We start from the raw sequence: 17,329 nt of genomic DNA, 5'->3' as shown, positions 1-17,329 counted from the left end.
TATTTTCTGTTGACACAGAGACATAATAAGCACACTACGAACGCTGTCAGCAATAAACCAAATGCTGTCAGCAATAAACCAATCAGGGAACATTATGTAATATATAGAGTACGTATAGATAGATAGATAGATAGATAGATAGATAGATAGATAGATAGATAGATAGATAGATAGATAGATAGATAGATAGATAGATAGATAGATAGATAGATAGATAGATAGATAGATAGATAGATAGATATAGATAGATAGATAGATAGATAGATAGATAGATAGATAGATAGATAGATAGATAGATCGTATGCAAACTATCATTTTAAGAAACAATTTAGGATGAAGTAATTAGCTAAATGGAGGCCCTTCTCCAAAGCCTGATGAAAACGTCAGCTGAGACTACGATTTCTATTCTTTTTTTACCCTTCTGTTCTTCTGAGAGACCAGCTGACATCATCCCCCCCCCCCCCTCCACACACACACACACAGAAACTCAGGACCAGGTCCCCTGAGGTCAAATCCAACACAATGTCATTATGATCCATCGGATTGTATGTGGTCAGTGCCCATTGGGTCTTGCTGACAAGGCTTTTGTACGAAGTAATTCTTCTCATAGGACCCCCGCCCCCTCCGTAATATGCCTTCCACCCTCCACGACCCACTCCTCCCCCCCATGTCTGCTGTGACCCATCTATAATCCCATCCCCCATCCAGCATCCCCATATCCGCCCTGTCTTGAACGATACTACTCCAAAACATACCAGCTGTCTTGGCCAGCCGTGTCTCGCGGGGGCGCAAACAGTTACCATGAGGGCCAGAGGGTCCTTGCCGTGTGACACATGTCGGCACCCTCCTGCAATATGCCATCCTATCATGATGTCTTTTACAGCTGCAAAGGTGATGGTGGACCCACACAAGGACAGATGCAAGAGGTGATCAGACAAAGACTTATAAAACGACCAGAAAATCAAACATTATCACATACAATGATTTCAAATTATACTGTAAACTTAAACATTTCCCCAAGTAGTTAAACGAAAAGTCCATATTTTGAATTTGGGTGTACTGTAAAAGGCTAAATGCAAAACAATAAACCCTTAGCAGGCCTAAAAATACACGACCTGTACCCTTAGCTGAGTAACCAAAGTGGACAAAAGCAAAGAGTTTGTCGGCTTAGCTGAGATCCAGCTGTATTTTTAGCACAAACGACACACTGTGCTCACAGGGGGGGGCTGCTGGGGGGAAGGTCAATGTGGCTGTACACACATACCAAAACATTACCCACAGGTCGATGCAACTATTTTTGTATGGCTGTGAACTGTCAATGGGGGGAGGGGGGGGACAGATTAAAGGCTTGCTCTTCTCTGATGCACAATACCCTTTTGACAGCAGAGTACATCAGAGAGAGAGGAAGCGGTCGGACATTCGACTTGGGGTTGCAGTTCAAGTTGCCAATTCGCTGATAACAGGCAGATGCACTTTTCAATGAAATTATTCCTACTTTCGAATCGTATCGGCTTCATATATGGCATCAATTTCTCATTTAGCTGCTCTCTTTTTTTATGCTGTATTCACTGAAGCTCTCTGATACTGTCGCACTGCAAATTTGGCAATGAAAGGCCACCAAAGTGCATTCAAACTTACAGTCCAGCTAGGAGCCTGTTCTTGAATGCAATCAGTCTTTCTTTTGAAGCTCCGCAATAAATGCAGTTGAACACCCCTACATCCACTATCGCTTTCACTCTGCACGACCCAACAGTGCTGCGAGTTGGATTGTGTGCACTTGTGAGTGACTGCACGCACCCTACGAGCCATGTTGCGCATCCGACTTCCATCTTGTTCAATGGGTCTTTTCAGTTCAGACCAGTAACAAGCTCAGACAAGTGGGTGGCACAGCTCGTCAACGAGTGGAAAATTTCAAGCTCGTCGATCACAAGTTACCCATTTGAACATTTTCTCCCTTGAATATAACTAGAGCTTCGTTGATACGAGTAAACAATTAACAATAAAAAATACAACGGGTTGGTGGAAATAAGACTATATTGTACAATGTATGTCAGTGATATGATGTGTCATGTCAATCAATGAAAAAGGATGTTGCCTTTCCACTATTTTATGTAGAACCATACGATCATCGTCCCTCACAATAGTCTTTTGTGCAGTGTTGCATATATCCAGTTTGAGGATTACAATTTAATTTAGCACATTATAGTTTTTTTTTTTGTTTTTTTTTTGCATGGTGCACCAGTCGAAAAGCGCAAGGTGTTGTGGAATTGCCCAGCTGCTCAGAGAGCTTTTGAAGAGTATGCACTGCAGTCTGAAGTTTCAATAGCCCGCTGCGCTGCAGCTCCTGCATTTGCATTTTACTAAGACTTCACATCACACCGCCTCACCATCGCCGCGGATGACTCTGAACTTCATATTTTTTCGTTAAAAGTATTAATTCACACAAATTCGACAAAAAAAACGACTCGGTGAAATTGTTTGGGGATGAGTGCTTCGTTTGGGGCGGGGCTCATTGCTTTACGCCAAAAACAGCCGTTGTTTGAAAAGATATTAGACGGAACTAGGTTTGTTGGCGGAGGGGTACTAATTCCACAGCGCGGCGCAACAGACTACCTTAACACTTTTCACGATCGTTGCAGTCGGACGGGCAGAGTTCACTGCGCTATTAAAACCCGGGGGATGCCCTCATGTCACTTGAATAGTATACAAAGATTTTTTTTTTTTAAATTGGAATTATATCGACGGCGCCGCCCTTGTCGACTTAAAAGACAACTTGCTTCGGGTTTTATATCCTGCGGCAGCCAAACTTGTGGCCACTACTGGGAGAAGTCAAAAGGAAGCGAAAAGATGTCAATTCTGCCTTTCACTCCCCCCATCGTCAAAAGACTTTTAGGCTGGAAGAAAGGAGAGCAGAACGGCCAGGAGGAGAAGTGGTGTGAAAAGGCAGTGAAAAGTCTTGTAAAGAAGCTGAAGAAGACGGGACAGCTGGACGAACTTGAGAAAGCCATCACTACGCAGAATGTCAACACAAAATGCATCACTATACCGAGGTAAGAAGGATGACGCTTTAATGGTGGCACCACCGCTTGCGAACCAACACGGGGGCAGGTTAATTATGACATTGATTGTGCCACCAAATTACGCAGCTGTTATCATAAATTTATTTGTGCGTTATGTTACCATAACACCTTCATTCTCCTATTTTGACGCGCCAGTATGACAAATTGTGCAAAATTTGCATATATAACAGGCCAATAATGTGGTTGACACGCACGCCAACGGAAGTGCTGTTGGACAGCTCGAGAAGCACCGCTCGTATATTTCATACAATGTGAGCTGCTACGCCTGAAAAAAACGTACTCTTCAAGCTTCTGCAACGATGATATCATGAGAGGTGTAGCAGAGGCACTCGGGACATTTATGTAGCCTGTGCATTGACACATGCAGCGCACAGGCTCAAATGGAGTCCAAGTTATGTAACTTGTCCTTAATCTGCTTCGTTTACTGCCACTATGTGCTGCTGCTGTAACTCAGCCTAGTGCTGACCTCCTCTCTCCCTTGTCCTCGCCTGAGGGCATTCAAAGCAGCATGGAGCTGCAATCATCTATTTAACCAGTGCATGCAGAGTACTGTTCCGTGATTGCAGGGGTGGTGAGAGGACAGGTGTCCTTAGAGACATGTCTGATGATTTGTATGGCAGGCTGATCGATGTTTCACGGAATAGGATGGGTTGTCTTAGGACATGCTTTTGCATTTTCTGATTTGGGTTTTATGAAGCTCATGACCCTATCTCAGTGATCAAGAGTTTCCCAAACTTTATCGAGCAAAAGCACATATTTGACATTGGCACACCACCACACACAAATGTCACAAAAAATATGCAGGTTTACAATAAACCTCCATTTATCACGGGGTATAGATTCCATACTCACCCGCAATAAGTGAATGTCCGTGGTACAGATTTAAAAATAAAAGTTGAAACAATCATCTGACGCTTTAAACACATTAAAACGTATTAGAATAGACTCAAGCCTGTTTTTACGGGATTGCACATTTCTCTGAATAAGAGGTAAAGCACATTTCCATCAAGCTGTTTATTTGTCACTCATGGTTCAAGTTTACTGTAAAACTGACAGAAAACAAAAGAGGACTTAACAATGTAAATTTAAGCACCAAGATGTTTTCACCAAACCATATAATTTCATCTAATGAAAGTCCTCAAGCTTAATGCCAAGATATATTGCTAAGACCATAAATGTTATGATAATTATAAATCTTAAAACAACTGTTAATTTAACACACATGGACCAGCAACACATACAAACAGAGCATACAAGAATACTCGAAGCCGCAGGGGTGTCTAAGTCTTTTTTTTTTTTTTTTGGAAGCCAGATCATAGTTATGACTTGACGAACAGAGCTGTTATGACTCCGAATTTGAATAAATTAATTGTCACTTTATATAATTACATGCGGTGGCACAGTGAGTCAACTGCAAAGTGTTGGCGTCACAGTTCTGAGGTTGAGGGTCCGATCCCTGCCCTGCCTGTATGGAGTTTGCATGTTCTCCCTATGCCTGTGTGGGTTTTCTCCAGGCACTCTGGTTTCCTCCCACATCCCAAAACATGCAACAATAGTTGGACACTCTAAATTGCCCGTAGGTGTGATTGGGAGAGTGAATGTTGTCTGTGTCCACGTGCACTGTGATTGGCTGGCAACCATTTCAGGGTGTACCCTGCCTCCTGCCTGTTGACAGCTGAGATAGTCTCCAGCGAATCTTGTGAGGATAAGCAGCTAAGAAAATGGATGGATGGATAATTACATGCATGCAACAAGTTGATGGATAGCTAGTTTTGAAATAAGCAGCTGATAAAAATATTTTAAACTTTTACATTTCTTTTCAAAAGGGGATTGGCAACAAAAATGCTTTGCAATATCTCAATGTTATGACTAATTACAATAAAAAATAAAGAGCAGTATTGATATTTTGCAAGAAACGAAGCATAATTTGCTTTCGTGGGCCACATAAAATGATGTAGTGGTCCAAATCTGGGCCCTTGGCCACTAGTTTAATGCCATTGCTCGAAGCCATTTATTCTTTCAGCCTCCCCTTCATGCCCTCAATGATGCTACATCACTTTCAGCAGAACTTCGTGCAGGCTAGCTTGTGGCACACCGTGGTACTACACTGAAAGTGTCCAACTATAAATGAAGAGTTCAGACACAAAAGCAGATATATCCATTCTTGTTGTTTCTGTAGATTCTAAACAACAAAAATGGATATATATGCTTTTGTGTCTGAACTCTTCAAATATAGACTTACCTTTACACTACCCCCCCCCCCACACACACACATAAAAGATGATTTAATACGTGCAATGTATACATATTCAGAATATATTCGGGGTGGAAACAATGAGTGATTGAGGTATTAGTAAAGTGATTATAAGGCAATTAAGCAGTTCATCACATCTTCAATACAGCCCTTTACACAGGTATTGCAGGATAACTTACAGTAAATGTGAGTTACAAATTTAATGTATTAGGGGGTTCAGTGTCTTCCTCAAAATGGACATAGGCAATACACAATGAGCAAACTGTGATCTCTCCAGCAATTAGGTACTGTTACAAATTGAGTCCCATTTGTTCCTTCCTACTCTGCTTGCCATGGCTTAATTTGGCTTTACTCGCCACATTCTGCATGGTTGATTTTCCACTGAAAAATAGTAGTGCCAAGTCAATGGTGGTGTAGCAGTTAATTTGCCTCACCTCTGTACTGGCAGGGTCGGATAAGTTCTCACTCAGTGATGGTGGGATTGTGAGAGCCAGTGGCTGGCTATTCTCTGTAGCCGTATAAACAAGGTGATTGATTCCTGACCAGTCTAGATAGTGGTTTCTATTTTAGCCGAAGTCACCTGGGATAGACTCTAGCTCTCTTTGAGCCTGAAAGGGGTAAGGAAATATTGAAATGAATGGAAAGTAGGAAATTAGGGGTGCAGGATATTTTCTTTTTGTCATTGCGACGTACAGGATGTGTGTGCAGTAGTCACATTGCAGGGTCTGCTCTGATGTCGGTACACTGTAATATACAGTGAATCAACTGTAAAATTCAAAGTGATGAGAACATGGCCTGTTTGGACATGCTCAAATCAAAAGAATGTACTCTTGCCCCATTTCCCATTTCACTCATCAGAATGAAACTAGGCAGACACACAGTAGCCGTGACTGGACGAGGTGCGTTCAGGGACACTGCGTAGATGGGACTGAATTTGATCACTACATAATTAGAAAGACAGATTACTAGGAAAATTAGTATTTGTATCGGAATGCATTAGTTAAAACACTGTACGATCACACTGTGATAAAATGGAATTCATTTCGTTTTGTAATATAAGAATAGATGAATTATCTGGTATGCCCTGCGACTGTTTGGGTTTAGGGTGTACTCCGCAAGTGGCTTTCTTTCCAAACCAGCTGGGGTGGGCTCCAGTGCCCCGTGACCCTGAACAGAACATGCGTTGTTGTGAATAGATGGATGAATAAATTATTTTGTTAATATAGTTAGCCAGAGCAGTGAGGAATAAAAAGTTATCAATGTCCTTTTAGTATCATTCCTGTCATACTGTGTTGTGTGATTTTGTTTCCACTTTAAGGACAAAATTCACGTTTTTCTTTTAGTTCTTCATTGTAAAAAAAAACACCATTCAAGTGACAAGTTTGTCCTCATGCTTTTCAGATTGTAGGTTGAAAGTGGGAACTGGCTACCAGTGGAGACTGAATGGGTGGTAACAATGGGGAAATGAAATGCCACTATTTTCAGATTAATACCTCATCAGCAACATATTGGGAAAAAAAAGAACTATGAATTTGTTTGTTTTTGGAGCGGTTAACTTTGTTCAAAAATTTGAATCAGAAACTATGAACTGAACTAGTTTATTTTTGGAAAGATTAACTGAATTTTGAACTAGTTCATGTCAAGAATGAATTTCCCCAGCACTGATCCTGTATTATTTGTCATATTGTAATATATGTTAAATTTGTTGTGTTTTTAATACGAATGTAATGTTCTTCCCTGATCCTGTATTATTTCTCATATTGTAATATATGTTACAGTTTTTTTGTTTTTAATCCGAATGCAATGTTCTTCCCAATATCGTGCAGCCCTAATGGATAGTAGTCGTGCTTCAGCAATAGTGGGAAACTGCTCTGAGGTCATTTGTGCGCAGCTGCATTAAACACCTCAGTTGCAATGAGAAGCTAATGGGCAACAGAAAGGATGGAAAAGGCTGGCTTTTTCATACTTTGTTTTAAGTCACTTGTAAATGTAGACATATACAAGTTACTCACTGCAGCAGACATAAAATACAACAACACTGCACACAACCTCATTACCCGGAACACTGAATGAAATTAAAAGACCACTCATCGCCAGCTGACTCCAATTAGACCATCTGATCTCATGCAACTCTCATGTCCAGGAAATAGTATTTTGGGACCTATGTTATGATTGTTCCCTCACAACTGCTCTTTCTTTTCTGAAAATTCACCATTTCACCAGAAAGCCCTTTTCAAACTGCACTTGCTCATTGTCAAGAGGCACTAGAGTACATGGACAATGGCACACTGGTGTGACCATTGCCGGCCAGGCACATATTTGGAAGTGCTGATGTAGCAGCCTCCAAGAAGATAGGGAGGATTTCACCGCTCGCAGATGAGTAGGCCGTACATCAACAATTATGTATTTGTCGTTGTTGTAAAAGAAAGCACTGGCTTGACTTATTTTGAGGAGGATGAGGAGGGAAGCAGCAGCAAACAACAAAGGGAATGTCTGCACCCCATACTAATTACAAGGCAGGATCTCAGAGAGAGTGTAAGCTTGTTCATGAGGTACAGCTCCATGAAGAGTGCTTTGTGGTGTATTGCAGGTTGAGCAGGAAGCAGTCTGAAAGCTTCCTGGATGGACATCTTGGAATATAACTTTTCTAGTATAGTGTTATTCCAATGCAGTGGGTCTCTGTTACATCTATCTATTACCCTCTTTTGAGGACATTTTTCAGAGGACAAAAGTGCCTCTTTGAACTGAAAAAGTGCCCCAAAAGAGCTGTTCCCCCACACCACTTTTTAAAAGGTTTCACTGGCGCTGATTATGGTTATAGAGAAATGATTATGTTGTGCAATTGAACAGCATGTGTAATTAAAAAAAATACCATTAATATAATGGAATACCTGTTTTGCAGTAATGTTCTCAATAAAATTTTGAAAATATGATAGTTCCAGTACATGTGGATAAATTGTCCTGGAAGCGAATTTTTGTTGGCAGCTCTGCATTAATCCTTGCCTCCATTGCAGCAAATAAGAACCAGTTGTGACGATTATTGTGGGAGCATGAGATGAAATTTTTAGGAGACAGAGACTAACTGCCAAGGTATCGTGAGATATGGTCACTAAACAGCAGAATAAGTGCTTAGGCCGTATGCTATGAAGGACATATTAGCAGCTAGTTTAACAAGTGTTGAGAGAAAAATATATATAAATTACAGCTGTGCGGTGTCATTACCGGTGAAGAGAACGGACTCTCTTTTCACAAGTGGGTGCACGCCCGCCATTTCACTATGAAATGCTACTGTAGTTTCTGCATTTTTTTCTCTCTTTTCTAAGCTCTGCATCACATTTTGTACCCGTAGTGTTTCACTCCTCAACTGGACAGCTTCACTTCCACGTCCATTGGTGATATAAGCGCTTGAAGTCACACGTACCCCCTGCGTAGTTTCGTCTTTGTGATCGTCATGACAGAAAAACTGATTTGCAATTTTTCTTTTCAGTTTGTGTTTTAGGTGCAAAATGCAAATTTTGTCTTACAAACTATAGTGCAAGACTGCTTGATTTTAGTCTTTTATTCATCTATTCATTTTCATTTCCTCACTCAACATCAGGAGCAACTTCGGGCTCAGGTATGACAATTCAGTGAACTAAAAGACACCAGACACACGACCACTCTTTTCTCTTGGCGACTACCTGTCACATGACAATTTGTTGGCAGCAACAGTGAATTCCAGAATGTGCACTAAGTTGTTAAAAGTAACACATAGAGGCTGTAATTTAGACTTAATCACATACCATGTGTTAGCTGAAATTGAAGAGCAAACAGGGCACACCCAGATTCTTTATTGCCACAAGTGTGCGCATTACAGCTCAAACAGGCCAGGGTCAGCAGCATTCACTCTTAAGCCTACCCGGAAATTTGTACAATGTTTGGCATGTATATAGGTTTCATATTTCCCACCACTAATGCGGAGGGGAAGAGGCTGAGCGCATTAAGATGACCCAGGACCAGAATTGGCTATCAGCGCGCTAATATGTCCCATTGAGAGCTCCTCGTTCTATTAATTCTCATGTGTCCTGGCATACCGAGAGCAGCTGCCTGCATGTTCAGGCCTGTCCATGTTAAGGTCAGCTCTTTACACAACACACAACTAGTGTGTTGCTTCACCTGATGGTGTCCTGAATGCAGCTGTTTGATTGGTTGATCTACAATTTGCAGTTGATATCTACTACCAACCTGCTCTCTGACCAAGTCGAGTTTATCCATGTCGATTGCATTACTGTAATTTGTTGTGCAAATTGAAAAAAATCCCAAAGAAAAAGCACATGCACGAGCTTCTGGATGTGGGAATGTAGTGCATTTTCCAGAGATGGGGAAAGAGCTGCTGGAGATTGAAGCAGAACAGAGGCTAAATCATGTGACAGAAAGGGAGAGTCTAAGCAGATAAAAGCTTAATGTCATAGAATTGTGATCAGTTGTCACCAGATTATGTGCAGGAATTTGTATTAATGGCTACTTCAACATCTGAACATAAGAATGATTGTTCCAGTATTTTTTAATTTTATGGACGTTCAGCATTTTTCTCGATCTTAACCATAGTGAGTGCATATGGAGAGGAAAATGCTTAACGTCCATAAAATCCAAAATATAGCTGTGATGGTTAGACTATGTTCGTAGGTTCATGTTAAAACAAGGAGTGATCGCCACATAAATTTTGGTGGTGATTGTTCACAGTTTTGTGATATCAACGACGTTAATCTTTTTCTCTATAGCACATGCCTATGAGAGTCATAGCGCTTTTACTGTCATGGACATATAAAGATGTCAATCCGGATCCACACATTACCTGCCACTGACATCTTTAGAACTACGTTTTTTTTTTTTTAAATGGGAATGGGCATTTTAGGATCTCCTGCAGTTAAGATACGATATGTCAACTTTCTAAACAACTGCAAAGACAAATAATAGTTACCTGTGGAAGACAGTGATTCTTTAAAAATGACTGGTACTACTCAACCAACAGCTTGAGGTCTGAAGATTCAAGAGGAGAAGAAATGGTGACATTGGTGACATTCCAAGATAGGTACTTCCACAATAATGAGAAAAATAATGACGCCCGCGAATGTCAGAAATGGCAATGAAGGAAGGTAGGTTGCTACAGAGCCAGTTGCTTTGTTTGTAAAAAAGAAACAAAAAAAAGCTCGCATGATCGAGCCGGGTCTTGTGACGAAGCTCCATGGAGCATAGCAGAGGGGGCAGCTCAGCTCATCAGACGAAGATGGGGTTTGGTTGAATTCAGAAAACACATCCGGAATAATCTGAAGAGTGGTTGCCGTCACTGATCTCTGGAAAACAGCTACTCTTTGTCACCAGAATCCCCTGCGGATCAGAGAATATAAGGGCTGGTAAATTCTAGGGTTAACTTGCAAAAGCAATTCCTAATTTAGCATCAAAACAACTCCCTCTTTTAGCAGCAAAAAAAACACTGGAGTTAAAGTTGCTGTGCTGCCAGATGTAATTTTTCTTTCACAAAAAGGCTGTTTTTCTTTGTTCTTTTTTCAGAAACGATATTCTGAAATGAGCCTTTGTGTAACTACTGATTACTAAAGCTATGAAAAAGACAGAAACAAACTTTTGTTCCGATGAAAGAAGACAGTTTAATCCTTTTTGGGGTGGTGAATTGCCTCTCCTACTCTTCCTTTTCTGTCATTTTCCACATTTATTAACTCCTCAAATTATTTTAGCGATCCAGCACACTACTGTCACCACTCAAAATATTTCCATCTCAATACTTAAAGGTCAAGTGTTGTCAAACAGATGATTTTTGGTGTATTATTAATGAAAAACCCACAGCCAATATGGTCCCATGTGTTTTTTCCCCACAAAACATGATTTTGACGTATACAGCTTTGTGTAACTCCCGCCATGAAAATCCTCTCGAGGGATTTGTTTTCGAGAAGAAGCAGGAAGTGACGTATAGGACAGAGGCGCCCCCTAGTGGACTCGTTTGTTTCCATTAGTTTTACCTCCGGGAAGGTAGCTCGTTGTTCCTTCGTGTTAGCCAAAATGCCGGCTCATTGCATTGCTGGACATTGCGTGAACACTCTGGAGAATGGAATTAACCTTCATAATTTTGAAAGAGACCCTATTCGTTGTGAAAAATGGATTGCGCGGGTGAAGAGGACGAGAGCTTTGTGGGTTCCAAATAAGAGGTAGGTGTGTATGCAGCTCCACAAAATAAAATAGTTTTGGGCGGATCACGTAATCGGTCTCTCTCAAAACGTAGCAAAAGATCTGCGTATGAAATGTGTTGATGTGCGCATACAGCTACTAAAAAAAATAATAGTGCTGAGTGGACCACGTAATCGGTCTCTCTCATAACGTAACAAAAGATCCAGGTATGAAATGTGTCGACTTGCGCATCGCCCAGCCAACAATGTCTCGATAGTGTTCATCGAGTACTGTGGCGACTTTGAACATACCCCTAAAAGCAACATAGCTAGGCTCCACCTCCTCCTTATATGCCACCACGGGCGGCGAAACTCAGCCACACCGGCTGAGGCGCCCCATTCGGCGGTCACAGCTTCTGCGAAAGCTGCGCGTCGGGCTTTGCTCTGAAGAACCCAGCCGAGAATGCGTTACTCATTCGCGTGCGCGCATAAAGCGCCCCGGCTCGACTATGACTAAAGCAGCACCGCTCGGCTCTGTCATAAGCCACACCGGTCGGCTGCGATGAGCCACGATGGCTCATCTCCGCCGCGGGAGTGGATCGGACGGGATGCGGTTTGGCCATGACCGGATATCCTCTGAATATGGCTCGAAACAATAGTGTAATATTGCCCTGAGGGCTCGAAACAATCGTGTAATTTTACCCCGGTAACTTCACTTGGTTGTGTGGTGTTGTCCTTTTCGAAAAGAACTTCGGTCTCAGAAGGGGTGTCGGAAAAATCCGAATATCTCTGTTGTTCGGCTTCCGTGGTAGCAGGCACTGCGGCTTTTTCAACGGCGGAAGTGACGATGACGTCAAGGACAGATGACGCAACTAATATGGCGACCACTTGGATGTCGAGGGACACTCAATTGCGCAACCTTGTGCATGGATGACGCGCTCTCCGCTCACTTTTTTTTTTTTTTGTTTAGACATTGAAATGAATAATGTTATATGTATTTTTCATAACAATATCTCTTTTAGAATGTTTATAGGGACGACACCCGGGCTTTAATCAACCTAACCTGGTGCTCATCCTTGTCATCTGCATTCTTCTGTCTGGCCAACCTGTATAGATCTTTTTCTCCTTTAGTGTCCAACCTGGCATACAGTTCATATGATACAAACGATACATTTTAAGCTTTTAAAACAAAGGTTACAAAGGTTTTAAGTTTGCACATTATCAGTTTGTGTTTGTGGCTTGATTAGTTCTTTGCATACGATGTGGGATGCTACATACAGGTGTTTGTTTCCAGAGGTATTTTATTCAAGACAGGTTTTGCAGTTTAAATTCTAATTTTCCTTTAACTTCAATTCTAGAAGGGAAGTAGGGGTTACTATGGTTTTTTCATAAGCTTGAGTTTTCTCTGTCATTTGTGTATACTGTGTTATCAGGAATATATAAAGTTGAAAGGAGGCTGTTTGTCTCTTTGTGCCCTGCGATTGCCTGGCAACCAGTTCAGGGTGTACCCTGCCTCCTGCCCGTTCACAACTGGGATTGGTTACAGGACTCCCGCGACCCTTGCGGCGGCACGGTGGAGCAGCTGTAGAGTGTTGGCCTCAGAGTTCTGAGGACCGGGGTTCATTCAAACTGTGTGGAGTTAGCATGTTCTCCCCGTGCCCACGTGGATTCTCTCTGGGCACTCCAGTTTGCTCCCACTTCCCAAAAACATGCAACATTAATTGGACAGTCTAAATTGCCCCTAAGTGTGATTGTGAGTGTGACTGTTGTCTGTCTCCATGTGCACTGCGATTGGCTCGCAACCAGTTCAGGGTGTACCCTTCCTCCTGCTCCAGAACTCCCACGACCCTCGTGAGGATAAGTGGCTGAGAAAATGGATTGATGGATAAACAGAAAACCGATTGTGGGGGAGGACTATTCATTTGGTAGCAGGCTGCCATTTCACGATTATGTGTTGGTGTTAAATTGTGCACATTGACCCTATAATTCCCATTCCTAAATTGGAAGGAACAGTGTTTTACTGTCGGTCTTGTGTGGGCCATCACCTCCAACAGGATGCAACTTTACTTGCTGTTGAGGTTGATGTGGTGTGACATGTTTTCTTTTTTTTTTTTTAAGCTCAATAAACATTAAATTCTCAATGGAAACACCCCTATCCAACTTCAGGCCGGAGTCAGTCAACGAGGAGCACTTGTGGGATTGTGATGATTTACCTCCTCCCTCTTTCTCTGAATGCTTTTTGTCATTCCCGTTTGCCAAGAGAATTCAATTTGGGGATTGTCACACATTTGTCAAAAAAAATTTTTAAACTTAAATGTCACATTGTGTTCAACATTTTTGATTTCACTGTAGTCATGATAAGCTCCCAAAAAGCCTCCCTTTCCTATGTTCTGTTCTGTTTGAATCTGCTTGATGTTCACAAATTAAGTCACATTTGTGTGAGGATCTTTGAGACTCAATCCATGGTTTTAAGATCATAAAAAATGTATTATATACAGTATATGCAAAGGCCGAATGAAAACTAGGACATCTGGGCTTTCAATGAAAAGATGTTCTCATTGAATGGACTCAACAGTTGGAGCACATAGATATGGAAAGTACCTTACAGATTGCTTGCACAGTTTTGTAACTTCTATGGTTCAGTCATATCATAAAAATATACACTCAAATAGCAATGAGAAGTTAAGGCTCGACATCCACTAACAAAGAGAAAAGTGCATCTGGGTTGGAGGATAACCTCAGTAGCAAATGCAGCGGAAGGATTCATGTGTGTTGCTTGAATATTGTCTTATTTTCACTGAACCTGGATTGACATGGAGATTCCTCTTCTGTGCGACCTCCTGCTTCAGCACTTCAAAATGTTTTCTCGCTACATAAGGAACATTGTAATTGTTATTAAAAAAAAATCCAGTGACTACACGACAGTACATTTCACCCAGATGTATACATCGTTGTCAACTGGAAGAGAGAACAGCTTAAATTTTCACATAAATACCCAACTAAACTACATTTTCGGAGTTGCCACAGCATGTGATGTCACTGGACTTGTGTGTGTGTGTTTAAATACACTTAGTTAAAATGTTGATTTCAATTAGGGCTGCAGGATTATGGGCAAAATTATCATCAAAATAACACTGATCAGAATTGTAATCACAATTATTAACCATGATTATTTCTCATTTTAGGGAAAACAGCTATATTTTCATTGCATTACATTTCAATAAATGAGTGAACAGTTTGTTTTCAGTGCAAAATGAAACTTTAAAAAATGAAATGTATCCAAGAATTTCAAATTTACCTTGGACTAACTGAATAAATGCAAGAAGAGCAACTCAATGGAAGTAAATACAGTTTATACATGAACAAAACTAAACCTTACTAATATAAGTCTTCAAGAAGCAACGTTATAAGATTTCCCAAAAATGAGATTCTGTCAAGATACAAGGTTTGGTGGGAATAGCCACTTAAAATTGTTGTTAGAATTTGGAAAATTGCATGATTTGTTATGAAAGATTACTTGCAAATAGAGCTCGTGCACGTGACATCATAATTTTCACGGTGCCATACTGCCGGTCAAAAAGAACTGCTCAACAGTGCGGGGGACATTGAACCGGTACAGAATATTCACGATGCCCGAGACTTGTTGTGCTGTTATAACAGACGAGACACATATTCAAAGAGATTATTCTATGGAATACTAGCTGAAAAGACGAGACAAGATCAATGGATTTTGGCAGTTAAACGTGTTGGATGGTGCCCAACCAACTACACACAACTGTGTAGTGATAAAAAAAAAAATTAAATTAAAAAAAAAAAAGAAATGACAGGGAGTCATCTCCAACGTTCACGAAGCGTGTTCCAGTCACACGTTAATCTTTGGCAGACTTTTTCTTTCTAATATGCATTGTTCTCAAATGAGTCCAATGCGTATTTAAAAAAAGAAAATAAATCGTTGGTCACACCGAGGTTTACCGAAGTTCAACATGTGGCCGCAATGCGCTTCCGTGTACGGGGGCTGAAGGCTATCCCAGCATTTTTTTTCTTTTTTTAAATACGCATTGGACTCATTTGAGAGGAATGCATATTTAAAAAAAACGTCTGTCACGGAGAAGATTACCGAAATTTGACGTGTGGCTGCAACACTAAGCGTGTACGGAGGAGACAACTTGCTTCCCCCCTCCAATCATTGTTAAGGAATGCGAGTTTGTGTAAAATCACGGGTCATTTATTTAAATATTGGTATTTGGACTGAAAAAATCTGAGGGGGTCCATCACTACGGGGGATTTATTCTTAATTGAGAACTGATCGCGCAATGAAGTATTTGTATGCGTCCAGACTTTTCTACACTTTCAAACTCTTCAGCGTAAATCTCGACGACTTACTCACCAGATACATGTGTAGATCCAGTTGTCCAGGACAAGCGGAAGCAGGTTAATAGTCCAATTTCTTATCGGCGAAAACACCAACTTTGGCATTAAATATGGGTCCTCTGTGCCAAGTGTCTGTCATTTTTCCACGTACCTACGTTTATTATCACCTTCTAAATGTTTAACGGTGTCGGACAAAACTTTGGGCGCCGTGCTATAAGACATATTCTTGTTTCGACTCCAACCGACTTAGCATTGAAGAATGGTTTGTCTGACTGGCATTTCCCGCCAGTGACGTGGTTTGATGACGTTGGTGCACGAGCTCTCTAAAACACTATTTGAGAGAAGAGCAGTGTGGGCAGTCAAATAAGTCATGTACTTTACTTTAGGATCAATTGTTTTTTCTGCTCATGTATTTGTTATCGAGGATTTTAGTGGTGTTTGCAGTGCTCACACCATGTTTTTGAGAAAATTCCACCAAGATGGAGAGGAAAAAGACCACTCTTCACACTGCTAATTGATGCACTGAGTTTTAATTTTCACAACACTGAAACTGCAAAGAACTCGACAGTTGTAATTTAATTTTTCTTTTCAAATGGTAGAGGAGAGTGTTACCTTGTGGGACAAATCCAACTCTGCTGCACTCTTTCCATATGACTTCCTGTTCAATGCCTCTTCCCCAAAAATCAAATCTTGGTCCCTTTGGAGACACGAGCTCCTTCTCCATGTTGATCGTCATCTCCAGTCTTTTCCGTATTTTTGTCTCTCAACATGACTCATTCTCGTCAGCCCACTGAGTGACTGAGGATCCTGCAGTGCGATGCGCTCGGCCCCGCTTGATTGTTATTTAGGCAGCTAAATGTTGGTTGGGTGACAACTAGTTGAGAAAGTGCTTCATCAGCAGCAGAACCTGCATTTTAACTTAAAAAAAAATGCAGACAATGAGGTTAATTTCATTGTGGTGGCAAAGTCATGATCATGAAAAAAAAATCTTATACTTGTGTAGCACTAATTTAAAAGGAACATGGCAGCACGGGTGAGAGTGCAGGTTTCCGAATGTGAAGCAAAATGTATGCTTTGGTCTGAATTGCATATATATCTATAATTTATTATTTTTTTTTAATCTTCAACAGACATGATACCTCATCTTAGAATCTATTTAACTGTCTGGAGATTACTGAATGTTTGTATAAGTCTGTCTCACGAAGCAATTTTAGAAATTCTGTGTGAAGGTCAAGTGTTGTAAAATGAGTGCTGTTGACAATTCCCTGTTTTGTCTGGTACTCGGTGAAGGTGGAAGGAAGCGGGGGCGCAGTCAAGATCAAAGGCCAGTGTGCTTGAAGGCCCGAGTGTGACAAATAAAGGATGACACATAAATGACTGTGAGAATGGTTGGCGTGGTCCACTTGCAAAATACTAGGAGGCTTGTAGTAATTGTGGCTTGTTTACATCAGAGCACAACAGCCTAC

At 41.1% G+C, this 17,329-nt stretch overlaps 1 protein-coding gene across 1 annotated transcript in view; it reads left to right on the top strand.

Annotated features, from left to right (window-relative positions):
- Positions 1 to 2,606: 2,606 nt before the first annotated feature.
- The window catches only part of LOC133498492 (mothers against decapentaplegic homolog 3), a 45,759-nt gene continuing 31,036 nt past the window's right edge, over positions 2,607 to 17,329 (top strand). Inside the window, exon 1 of the mRNA XM_061815420.1 lies at positions 2,607 to 3,050. Within this exon, the coding sequence (XP_061671404.1) occupies positions 2,680 to 3,050 (371 nt within the window). The 5' untranslated portion in view covers positions 2,607 to 2,679. The remainder of the gene's footprint in view (positions 3,051 to 17,329) is intronic.

Source organism: Syngnathoides biaculeatus, chromosome 3 (assembly GCF_019802595.1).
Source record: "Syngnathoides biaculeatus isolate LvHL_M chromosome 3, ASM1980259v1, whole genome shotgun sequence".
NCBI classification, from domain to species: Eukaryota; Metazoa; Chordata; class Actinopteri; order Syngnathiformes; family Syngnathidae; genus Syngnathoides; species Syngnathoides biaculeatus.
The sequence above is the reverse complement of the archived record's forward strand: the minus strand, read 5'-3'. Positions and strand labels throughout refer to the sequence as shown.